The sequence below is a fragment of the Lagenorhynchus albirostris genome, chromosome 20 (genome assembly GCF_949774975.1).
Source record: "Lagenorhynchus albirostris chromosome 20, mLagAlb1.1, whole genome shotgun sequence".
NCBI lineage: Eukaryota > Metazoa > Chordata > Mammalia > Artiodactyla > Delphinidae > Lagenorhynchus > Lagenorhynchus albirostris.
The window spans coordinates 13,530,260-13,542,803 of record NC_083114.1 but is presented as its reverse complement, the minus strand read 5'-3'; the positions used below and the strand labels follow the sequence as shown (position 1 = coordinate 13,542,803).

Below are 12,544 nucleotides of genomic sequence, written 5' to 3'. Positions count from 1 at the left end.
TAGTAACGTATTTTAAAGTTGTGGAGGGAAAACTCTACTCTGCACAAAAAAATAATTTGTATTAATGAATACCTTTTGAAAAACTTATAAAAGCAAAATTATAACTGTCCTAAGTGATATTTTATAGTCAAAGGGCATAAAATGTGTCGAAATTTTCATGGTAATCCTATTATAAATTTTTACTAATTTATGATTTAGCCCATTATGAGCAAACAAAATCAATCAATCACATAAACTCTTAAGCAGGACACATTTCTACAACACAAAAGTATTCACCACCACCATTCCAAGGTCCTTAAATCTTCAAATGACTAACCACCAAGGATTACGTAGTATTAATTGGTAGCTTATTTTCATACAAATTTATTTATTTTATTTGTCTTTGGCTGCGTTGGGTCTTCATTGCTGCATGTGGGCTTTCTCTAGTTGTGGCGAGCAGGGGCTACTCTTTGTTGTGGTACGCGAGCTTCTCATTGCAGTGGCTTCTCTTGTTGTGGAGCACGGGCTCTAGGTGCGCAGGCTTCAGTAGTTGTAGCGCATGGGCTTAGCTGCTCTGCAGCATGTGGGATCTTCCCAGACCAGGGCTCGAACCCGTGTCACCTGCACTGGCAGGTGGATTCTTAACCACTGCACCACCAGGGAAGCTCATAATTGGTAGCTTTCTTTAATCAGAACCCATTCACTGCCCAAGGCTTACACTAAGCCTTTAAAATCACATCTCACGATACTGGTTACACATAATATTTTTTCCTAGTCAGTAACCTGAGACTGCTAACATGCAAATATTTAACACTGATTTACTTTTACGTTTTTGTACTGTGGAACCTTTCAGCCCAAACCCATAGACAACAGGTGCTATATCTGCTAGGGAGATAAGTATATCCTCCTGAATATTAACCTGGAATTAATATCAAAAGAACTACAGGGACTCCCCTGGTGGTGCAGTGGTTAAGAATCCGCCTGCCAATGCAGGGGACATGGGTTCAAGCTCTGGTCCAGGAAGATCCTGCATGCCACGGAGCAACTAAGCCCATGTGCTGCAACTACTGAGCCTGCGCTCTAGAGCCCAAGAGCCACAACTACTGAGCCCGAGTGCCAGAACTACTGAAGCCCACGTGCCTAGAGCCCATGCTCTGCAACAAAAGAAGCCACTGCAATGAGAAGCCCGTGCACTGCAACAAAGAGTAGCCCCTGCTTGCCGCAACTAGAGAAAGCCCGCATGCAGCAACGAAGACCCAATGCAACCAAAAATAAATAAATTAAATAAATTTAAAAAGAAAAAAGGAAGAACTACATACCAGGGACTCCCTGGCGGTCCACCGGTTAGGACTCCACGCTTCCACTTCAGGGGGCGCAAGTTCCATCCCTGGTCAGGGAACTAAGATCCTGTATGCCACAAGGTGCAGCCAAAAAAATCAGGTACTACATACCTCAACATGGCCAAAGTATAGGTTAAACTGCTTGGGAATAAATTTGGACAACCTTCATCCTCTGGATATGCAATTTTACAGATGAGTTAAGATTAAGGATTTTGTTTTGGGAACTAACCTTTATGCAAATCTAACTTGGACACTAAACCCATGACAGTACACTTTCTAAGAATAACTCAAAAAAGGTACGTCAGGGCTTCCCTGGTGGTGCAGTGGTTAAGAATCCGCCTGCTGATGCGGGGGACGCGGGATCGTGCCCTGGTCCGGGAGGATCCCGCATGCCGCGGAGCGGCTGGGCCCATGAGCCATGGCCTGCGCCATGGGCCTGCGCATCCGGAGCCTGTGCTCCGCGACAGGAGAGGCCACGGTGGTGAGAGGCCCGCGTACCCGCCCCCCCAAAAAAAGGTACGTTATCCTCTAATATGAATGTAGATCAACAGAAGAACATATACTTCATCTCTGACAATGGGTAAAAGGAAATTTTCACAATTAAGACTACTACCTGATAATTATACTTCGCAGTTTACAAAACCCCACAACTTCATAACCACCCTTGAAATTAGCAAGCAAGGTAGATATCATTAATCCCCATTCTACAGATGAGGAATCCAAATGATTCCAAGGCCTTTGCACTACATTACATCCACCAAAGTATGAAAGTCATTTTTTTAAGTATCATGACTTCCTAACAAGCAAATTTAACAAGGTAACTGTTTATTATAAATTTATTTATTATTTATTTTTGGCTGTGTTGGGTCTTCGTTGAGCGCGCCAGCTTTCTCTTGTTGCGGTGAGCGGGGGCTACTCTTCGTTGAGGTGCCCAGGTTTCTCATTGCGCTGGCTTCTCGTTGCGGAGCACGGGCTCTAGGCGCACGGGCTTAGAGCACACGGGCTCAGTAGTGGTGGCTCGCAGGCTCTAGAACGCAACGCAGGCTCAGTAGTTGTGGCGCACGGGCTTAGCTGCTCCACGGTATGTGGGATCTTCCCGGCCCAGGGGTTGAACATGTGTCCCCTGCACTGGCAGGCGGATTCTTAACCACTGCGCCACCAGGGAAGTCCAAAAGTCATTAATTCTTACTCATAGTAACGCATCTCCTCCAAATTTTTGTATGTGAAGAGAAGGGCTTAACACATTTCATATTGCTTTAGCTAGATAAAATCCTGTCCTGATCACAAATGAAGCCTACCAATGGCAGATATGCCCAGCTACTATGATGGATCGATCACTGGAAGAAGAGCAATAAATTCAAGATTAAATTTCAAAAAGATAAACCAGCATCATGATCATATTTTTTCTAAACTATTCAGGATTCAGTGTTCTAAACATAACGATCATAACAAGACGTGGGTGAGACTTTAAAAATATTATTTGGAAAGTTCTAAACTTAAGACAGACCCTGCTGCTAAGGGTCTACACCTAAGTTTTTTTCTTTTTTTTGCGGTACGCGGGCCTCTCACCGCTGTGGCCTCTCCCACCGCGGAGCGCAGGCTCAGCAGCCATGGGGCACAGGCCCAGCCGCTCCGCGGCATGTGGGATCTTCCCGGACCGGGGCACGAACCCGTGTCCCCTGCATCGGCAGGCAGACCCCCAACCACTGCGCCACCAGGGAAGCCCTAAGTCAAGTATTTTTAAACACAGATCTAGCTCAAGGTAAACATACATAAAACATACTTGGCTTTGACACTATCAGTCTGATTGACTAGTTAGTATGCCAGTAAGCTCTATTTTCAGCAACTACTGTATTCTTGACTTTTCCAGCTCCCATTTGGGGGAAAGGGGAGTGAGAGGAGAAAAGCTTTCACTTTGCCTTTGATCTGTCTTATGTTCTGCCAAATAATAACTTCATTTGAAAGAAGAAAACCAATATTGTGGGGATTCAGATCTAAGATATCTTGGTGGTAGAGGGATGGGCAAAGCTTAGGAAACTTTCTAAATGAGACAACTAGTAGCAACAAATGGTCTTAAGTAGGACGACCATAGGGCAAATTTGCAGTTTCAGCACAATTATGAATTGGCACCCCTTCACTTCAAGGTATTCTGACTTGAATAAATTATGATGACCCTTCTATTATTATGGCAGTTGTTATTACAACTTAGTAAACTTAAACGAGCTTCTGAAATTGCTCCTAGGACTTGCATGAATATTTAGTTAATGAGCTCAAAGTAATGTTATCTTGGTAAACCAATCTGTCAACTGGGATGTATCTGTATTTAACTGTATCAAACTGTTAACTGACCATTTCAAAAACCGTGAAAACAATTTTGTTTCTGTTCCCCACTACCCCTTAATAGATTCTGCTTAACAGCTAGCTAGGCTACTATTTGGAACATTTGAGAATCATTTGCCAACCTCCCTGCCCCCCGAATTTTTATGACTATATCATTAATTTAAGGGCTGCATTCATTAAGACTAAGGTGAGGGGCAGAAACGTTTTAGAAGTACTTTACAGAAATGCATGGCATTAAGTTGTATCTCAATACAGAAATTGTGGTAAAGCAAAAAATCTAACTATAAACACACTCTGAGACTACCTAAAATTCATCACTCTAACTTCATTCACTGTGCCTTGTTTTTGAAAGAAAACAAGAGGTTTCTTTAGAAAAGTATGAAGATATCTTACCTATTTACAATGGATACGAGTCAAGTCATAAATACCAAAACATATTATGTGAAGTAACTGCTAAAAAAATAAGCATACCCCTCCTCCCACAAGGCACCATCTGATTTAGTTACACATGGGTCTTTTGTGAGTGGCTCAGGAGAAATAAGAGTACCAGTCTAAAGGTCATCAGACAGACAAGTTCTGGCTTTGCCATGTACTTGCCAACTAATCATGTGATACAGGAAAATTAAAAAACAAAACAAAACAAAAAAATCACTAAATCTTCTCAAATTCACTTTCCTGAACCATAAAATGGAATTAACATTACCTACTTCAATATCACATGAAATAAGTAAAAAATTTTCTGTAAGTGGTCTGTGAAATGTGAAGTTCTATATAAATATGAAATTATATAACGTAAACTTTAAAATTTTAACCTTTATCCTATGCCTGTCACTACTGTTTAAATACACTTTACTTAAATATAAGGCTAAAAAATTGCTGGAAAATCAGCCTTACAGCCCTTTAAAAAAAAAAATCATGCTTTCAGATCAGCTTCTTAAAGTATTTGAAATTCATCTGTAAAATTAGATACATTAATTCACTGTGCTGAAATTTCACTTGCTATACCAGGTTAAAGTCAAGAAATTTTCTGAATATTTCATATTCCCTTGACCAAGCTATAAAACAATTATGAAAAGCCTGCTTATTCGTATGGACTTTCAGCGGGTTTGCTTGTACTTAATGAATCCAAAATTTGCTCAGTTTAGTATCTGTGTTCTTCCCCATACTAGAATTCAAAGGTGAAAAGGGTGCCTAGAAATGTCCACAGTAAGAATTTACCCCATCACCACCTCAAATTGCAATGATTCATGATTTCATTATATTCTATAGTTTTGTAAGCCAACAGAATAGACTGAACTATATATTGTGTATATGCACTAAAATATACACAAAAGAGCATCTACCTTAAACACAAAGACTAAAAGCTACTGTAGGAGGAATTTTTAAATTGCATTATCCAACTCTGCTTCTGTTTAGATAGGAGAAATGTAGTCAATAAATTTAACTCCATTAACTAAAATAGCAATTTCAGCATTAAGTGAAATAGCAACAATAAAAATTATTACTGGCCTATAGTCAAAGAACTGATAATTAACCTGTGCTTTTAAACTCATTACTAAAGTCAATTTACTCTTACCCATTTTTTTTTCCCTAACAAGATGTATATTAAGGAGGTAATTCAAAACATGCCCCCCACCCCCTCACTGACTACCAAAATAAGCCAGAGATGAGGCTCTGGTGTCTTAAAAGGACAGCTCTCAAGTGACACAGAACAGATGCATTCCTGGTGTTCCGTTCACAGACTGAATCAAACTCGACCATCAAAATGTTACCCCTACCTCATGTGGAGCTAATCATCACATGGAGAAGAAAAGTGAGAAAAGACCAAAACCAGCACTACCCCACAACCCAAATGTAGCTTATGGTGACTGCTCTATTCTCAAAAAATGTAGAAAGTGCTCATTTTCTCCCCTCTATATTCCCCACTTTCCCATACTAATATGGTTTATACACATGAGAAGTTAAGACTTCAGAAATGCTAAAAGATGATGGGTTTGCTTAATATGGTTATGAATGATATAAAAACCATCCCTTAGGCTACTGTTGTTACATGATAAGATGCTAGATTTAATCTTCAAAGTGAACAGTCCTAGCCCCAAACTTCAATATTTCCCATCTGCAACACCAAACTGTCCTTTTCCTGAACACAGCTTAGCTCGTCCTCCAGTACCATTAAATAATCTGCATCAATTGATTCCAATTCACCAGGACAAAGTTAAATGATGCCACAAAAAAGGTGAAGTACTAGGTTCAACATAACATGCAAGATAAAAGCTAAAGGTACTGCAAGAACAAGGAAAAAAGCCAGTATGTATATCCAACTACACCAAACCCAATCATCAAAAGCACTCTTCACCTTCCCCATACCTGATATATTGTTTGGCAACTTATAACTATGGGGTCATTTGTTTTGTGACCACAAACAAAACTGAATTATTGCACCCAATAAAGGAGTGGACAAAGGTAGAGGATGATTCCTAATGATTGTCTTCCTCTTCTTCCTTTCCAATGAATCCCTCCCAATTTTGTGCCCAAAAGTCACAAGAGATCCTCTCCACCTGGGAGATCCTATATACCCCCCACCCTTAGATCCTGAAGGACAACCCTAATGTTTAAACAACAGTAAGGATGTGGCTCTATAGTCCTGTGATGAATAACCAATTAAGCCTTTGGTCAAAAGTCCTCAACACCCAATTCCAAAAATATGATTTTCACACTAAACTGTCACTTACTTGGAAGCTACAATCACAAGCTTCCAAATCAGTTTTTAAAATAAGTTCTTAAGAAAACCTTCCTCCATGTCCTTTTTGGTGATCACAGCAGGTTTACTCAAAGCCTAAATCCCTACACAACAAAAAACATTCAAATACAATTTAGAGTTTCTTCCCAAGGGCACTGGTAGATTAAGAGGGGAACCTATTTGGGGCAGGAGAGGGGAAGAAGAAAAAAACTTCCATTACAAGCACACCTACATTTGTTTGACTTTTAAATACTGAAATAAAGACAAGTCTGACCTTGAGCTGTATTTCCCCATCTTATTCCCCTCCTCCTCCCAACAGAAATCTTGTTCAATACAAACAGCAATTTAAGGATTTATTTATTTATTTCGTTCACAAAACGAAATTTAGTGATCTTTCCTAAATTTGAGTTCGAGGTCTTTTCTCCTAATTTTCAAATTCCTGAATCCTAAGGTATGACACACTGGGACTAGCCCTGAAGCTATTCACATGACCAAACAGGCATTCAAGGAAAGCAAGGTTCCCACACAGCATGTTGAAAAATAAATGGTTTAATGAAGCAAAATCTAAAGATCACTGACACTTGATTCCAACCATGTCTCACCCCACAACAGCATTAAAAACACAAAAAGCATACATATGACTTTTTGTTTTGATAATACTAGTTTAAAGGATGTGGGGATAATTCAAATACCTAGGTCCAAAATGGGGGAAGGGAGGGACCCAGGCCAGGAGGGGCAATTATAAAAAGCAGCAGTTTGGGACTGAGCAAACAGACACAATGGCCACTTCGATAAAGTTCTGAAAAATGACTATAGCACCTTTAGGAACAAAGGAGCGATGAACAAAGAAGAACTGTTCCAATCTGTATATAAAGCCGTCTATTAAAACTGGAGAAAAGAAAACAGGATCTGCTGGGATCCCTTATGTTCTTAATACAAAAACCGAAGTCTCTGCTGAGTGCTTTGGAATAACTGAATATCCCCAATGAAGTACGAACACGCATTCCAAGTCAGGGGAGTCAACCAAAATAGTTACTACACGTTATTTGAAAAAACTTTATTTTTCAACAGGTCCTTCCATTTGTCATAACGCTGCGTGTAAACAGGAAAGTCATCATTTTTAAATACCGGTAGATTGAAGCACAGGCATGGAAAAGAGACTAAGAGTCATGATCTCCTTGTTTCCTGTTCAATGTTCTATCCAGCAGAACCCACAACTTATGGAGCCAGAAAATGATTACAGAAACTTCGAGCTCTCTGGGATAAGTCTGAGAACAGGGAACGTGAAAGAGATTTTTCTAGACCTCCCTAGAAAAAAGCGAGGTTGAACGGAAAGCCTAAAAAACCCCGCTACAAGGTGTGCCGGCCTACGGGAAGGAAATCCGACCGTAGCATCTCAGCTGGCCTCCGCCCAAGGATGAACTGCAGTGATTCCCACTCTCTCCCCCCTTCCCCCACCCTCATCCAAGACGGCCCCCCACCACAAGCCCAGAGAAGCCCTCCGCTTGCAAGGGTTCTCCTTTGTGAGACTCCACAGCCGCCGCCCCACTTTGGGCCTCCGGGGAAAAGCCACCGCCCCCACCCGCCATATTTCCCTGAAAGGCGCCCGCGCTACAGCGCCGAGTCGCCACTCTCCCCCATGTGGCGAGTGTTTCTTCCCTCATCACGCCACCAAATTGTTCACCACGTCCCAAAACCGGCCCAGAAACTCCCCTGGGGATTGCTCGCCCGGAGACAGCACCCGCCATCTCCTCCCCCGCCCCCGCCCCGGGACTCGCCCTCCCCCCCAAGCCGCCATTTTACAACCAACTCCTCCACCCTATGGCCTTGGTCTCCTCGGCTCGCGAATGTCTGCAGCTGAGGACTGCGAACAGGTCAAATTCCTGAGCCTGGAGCCTCCCACCGCTCCGGGAGCCCAGAGGCCATTTCCTGCTTCCCGAATCCACGTCCCCGGGCTAGGCTTGGAGACGATGCCGCCATTTTGTCTCCTGCTCCCGGCCTCTGTGGGCGGCGGCAGAGGGTCCGAGAATTCCAGCCCCCCGTTGCCCCGCCAACTCACCGTCGTATCGCTCAGCCTGCTCGGCCAGCTTCGCCTGGTACACCAGATCCTCCCGATCATCCATAGCGGCAGCGGCTCCGGCAGGGTCTGCGCGACGGATGGAAGCGGATAGCGTCTCCAACTCTCAGCCTCTCGCTCCGCGCCCGGGCTGCAAAAATGGCGGCGCCTCAATCCGGGACTTCCGCCTGCGCACGCGGACAACTGCTCAGCTCTATGGCAACCGCTCCCTGGCAACTGGCGCGGGGGGCGGGTCCGCGAGCTAAGTGCCCGAAGAGGCTGGAACCAGCTAGACGCCCCTCCTCCGTGGGCTCAGCGGCTGCTCAAGGCGGGAACTGCGACTGCGGGGAAGAAGAGCGCCACGAGGGAGCGAGGGAGGCCAGGTGAGGCTAGCTTGGACGGCTCCAGGAGAGAGTGAGCAGGAGAGCCTGGACTGCGGACTGAGAAACGAGAGGCTGTAAAGGTTTTTGAAATCGCAAGCTTTCCTCTCCGAAACCAACTTCTCTCCCATTGCCCCCGTTTTCTCAGCCAAGCCCAGTCCTGGCCCTTATTCAGACCCGTTTAACTCCGGGGTAAAGAGTTGGGCCCTGCTGTAGTTGATAGGGGAAGGAGGGCTGCAGATTTCACACTTGACCTTCGCACTTTGCAATCTTTTCCTGTTCCTCTCCCTCAGCCGCCTTTTTCCCTTTAGGCCCACCATGGGTAGGAACAGGGAAGTTCTTAGAGGAGCCTGGTCTGGAGTGCAAGGTGCAGAAGAGTAGGTCCAAGATCAGACTGAGATCCAGGAGGCAAGAATGGGAAAGGACCTGGTCTGTTTTGCTTCCCAATGGATTCGCAGCACCTTGTACTCAGTACAGTATGTGTTGCAAGACTAAGGCTTAGGTACTTAGAGCATATGCCGTGTGGTAAAGTCTGCAATAAATGTGGAATAAAAAGCTTGGAACAAAATTATGAGGAGCCCTGGATGGCAAGCTGAGAAGTGTGCACCTTATTCAGTGGGTGCAAGAAAGTTACTGTTTGATGATTTTGCGAGGAGGATGACACCGTCATAGTTATTCTTTAAAAAGATTATAAATATTGTATAGCAGTAATTAAAGAGCAGCAGGAATTATCAGGTTATTACAATAATACAGGCAAAAGGTAATAGAATAGCAGTGAAAATGTGAAAGAAAGGACAAATAGGAATAGTACTACAGAGGGAAACCACAACAGTTTCCAGCTAATCAGATTTGAAGACCTTGTGAAGGGAAAAAAAATTAAAATTGACCTTCAGTCTTCCCACCCTGAGTCACTGGGATAATGACTGACAGTACCATTAACAACAAAAAAAGGAATGCTAGGAAAATTTGCTGACGGAATGCAGAGAAAAACCTGAATTCCTTTTATCACATGTTGGTTCTAAGGTTCTCACATATCACTAAAGTAGAAATAACAGGCATGGAATTGGAAAAGGGGACTGGCATTCCAAGCTGGAGGGAGGCTGCAATGGAAGCAGCTAGAGAATGTGTGGAGGTAGGAGGACAAACAAAACCTTGGAGAATACTTACTTTCAAGTGATAGGAGAAAGCAGAAGAGCCAGCAAAGTTTGGCTCCTTAAGCCCCTTCACACTTTTAATACACCTTATCAAATGTCAATGATGAATGACTAAGAATCAAAAGACCTGGGTTCTAGCCCTAATTCTATAACTAAACAAATGTGTGACCTTCAGAAAGTCACTTCACCTCCGAGCTTCATGTTCATCTGTAAAGTTAACTGGAGACCATATGTTAGGCCACAAAACAAATCTTAATATTAAAAGATTGAAATCAGGGCTTCCCTGGTGGCGCAGTGGTTGAGAGTCCGCCTGCTGGTGCAGGGGGCGCGGGTTCGTGCCCTGGTCCAGGAGGATCCCACGTGCCGCGGAGCAGCTGGGCCCGTGAGCCATGGCCGCTGAGCCTGCGTGTCCGGAGCCTGTGCTCCGCGACGGGAGAGGCCATGGCAGTGACGGGCCCGCGTACCGCAAAAAAAAAAAAGAAAAGAAAAGGTTGAAATCATACAAAGTGTCTTTTCTTGTCACAAAGGAATGAAGTTAGAAATCAATAAGAGAAGGAAAACTAGGAAAATCTGCAGATATGTGGAAATTAAATAACACTGTTAACTAACTGATGGGTCAAAGAAGAAAATACAAGGGAAATTAGAAAATACCTTGAAATTAATAAAAATTAAAATACACTATACCAAAAATTATGAGATGCAGCAAAAATCCTGCTAAGGGAAATTTATAGCTGTAAATGTCTACATTAAAAAGAAGGGGACTTCCCTGGTGGCGCAGTGGTTAGGAACCCACCTGCCAACACAGGGGACATGGGTTCGATCTCTGGTCCAGGAAAATCCCACATGCTGCAGAGCAACTAAGCCTGTGCGCCGCAACTACTGAGCCTGCACTCTAGAGCCCACAAGCCACAACTACTGAGCCCGTGTGCCGCAACTATTGAGCCCACATGCTGCAACTACTGAAGCCCATGCACCTAGAGTCCTTGCTCCGCAACAAGAGAAGCCACAGCAACAAAAAGACCACGCACCGCAACGAAGAGTAGCCCCCGCTCGCCACAACTAGAGGAAGCCCACGCACAGCAATGAAGACCCAACGCAAAAAAACAAACAAAAAAATGTTAAAAAAAATTTTTAGAAAGCAGAAGGATCTTGCAGGTTGGGTCAGCCTGAGTCTTTGGTCCTACTCCCATATGCTTCAAAGCTTTATTAAAAATATTTGGAAAAAAAAATATTTGGATCCCTGTGAAGCCCTACTATACACAAGTTTACCAAGAGGTTTGGGTAGGAATGGAGTTGGTGGGCTTCATTTATAAAATCAGGAGTACTGGGCTTCCCTGGTGGCGCAGTGGTTGAGAGTCCGCCTGCCGATGCAGGGGACACGGGTTCGTGCCCCGTTCGGGAAGATCCCACATGCCGCGGAGCGGCTGGGCCCGTGAGCCATGGCTGCTGAGCTTGTGCGTCTGGAGCCTGTGCTCCGCAACAGGAGAGGCCACAACAGTGAGAGGCCCGCGTACTGCAAAAAAAAAAAACAAAACACAAACAAACAAACAAAATCAGGAGTACTGATAAAAGAAGTAAAGCTTTGAAATTTGACTGCTCATGATGACCGTGAGCAGTCCTGCGCCTGCTTTTGGTCATCATTAACCAGCTTTACTTGGAGGGAACGTTAGTCTGGCTGTAGATTTCAGCAAGCTGTGTCAGATGGGAACCTGCCACTGACCTGCTGGCATGAATAAATGTACCTGGTGAGATCCACACTGCCTACATGGGTGTTCCTCCCTCAGCCCCCATGCCCATCGTGCTCTGCGTAGATCTTTGTGATGCAGCAGGTACAGTCAGAGTCTCACTGAGCAGTCTCATCCTTAGGAAATCTGAGGGAGGGAGGAGTAAATATCTCAATTAGCACGTAGAAGTTGGGGATCAGATCTAAGCACTCACACTTCCGGTGTTCTATAAATACTTGTTAAAGTGGGGGGGGATAAATTGGGAATTTCGGTTTGGAATTAACAGATACACACTACTATATATAAAATAGATAAACAATGGGAATTCCCTGGCAGTCCAGTGGTTAGGACTCATTGCTTTCATTGCCGCGGGCCCGGTTCAATCCCTGGTCAGGGAACTAAGATCCAAGAAGCTGCGTGGCGCAGCCAAAAAAAAACCAACAGATAAACAACAAGGACCTACTATATAGCACAAGGAACTATATTTAATACCTTGTAATAACCTGTAATGGAAAAGAATCTGCATATATATATATATATATATATACACACACACACACGTAACTGATTCACTTTGCTGTACACCTGAAATATTGTATATCAACTATACTTCAATTAAAACATATATGTGTTAAACAGATTTTAAAAAAGAAGGCTCTCACATTGATAACCTAACTGTACAACTTAAGGAACTACAAGAAGTACAACATAAGGAAATAAATAAAAAATATTAAAGTGGAGATAAATAGAAAACAGAAAAAAAAGAAAATCAACAAACTGAGTTGGTTCTTTGAAAAGATTAACAAAACTGAAAAACCTGTAGTTAGATTG

The 12,544-nt window shown here is 43.5% G+C and overlaps 1 protein-coding gene across 2 annotated transcripts in view; it reads right to left on the bottom strand.

Moving 5' to 3' along the window:
• Positions 1 to 8,638, bottom strand: part of YWHAE (tyrosine 3-monooxygenase/tryptophan 5-monooxygenase activation protein epsilon) — a 43,635-nt gene extending 34,997 nt beyond the window's left edge. For both annotated transcript variants that reach the window (XM_060135847.1, XM_060135846.1), the window contains exon 1: positions 8,459 to 8,638. In XM_060135847.1, coding sequence (XP_059991830.1) covers positions 8,459 to 8,522 — 64 coding nt within the window. In that variant the 5' untranslated portion in view covers positions 8,523 to 8,638. The remainder of the gene's footprint in view (positions 1 to 8,458) is intronic.
• Between the last annotated feature and the right edge of the window lie 3,906 nt (positions 8,639 to 12,544).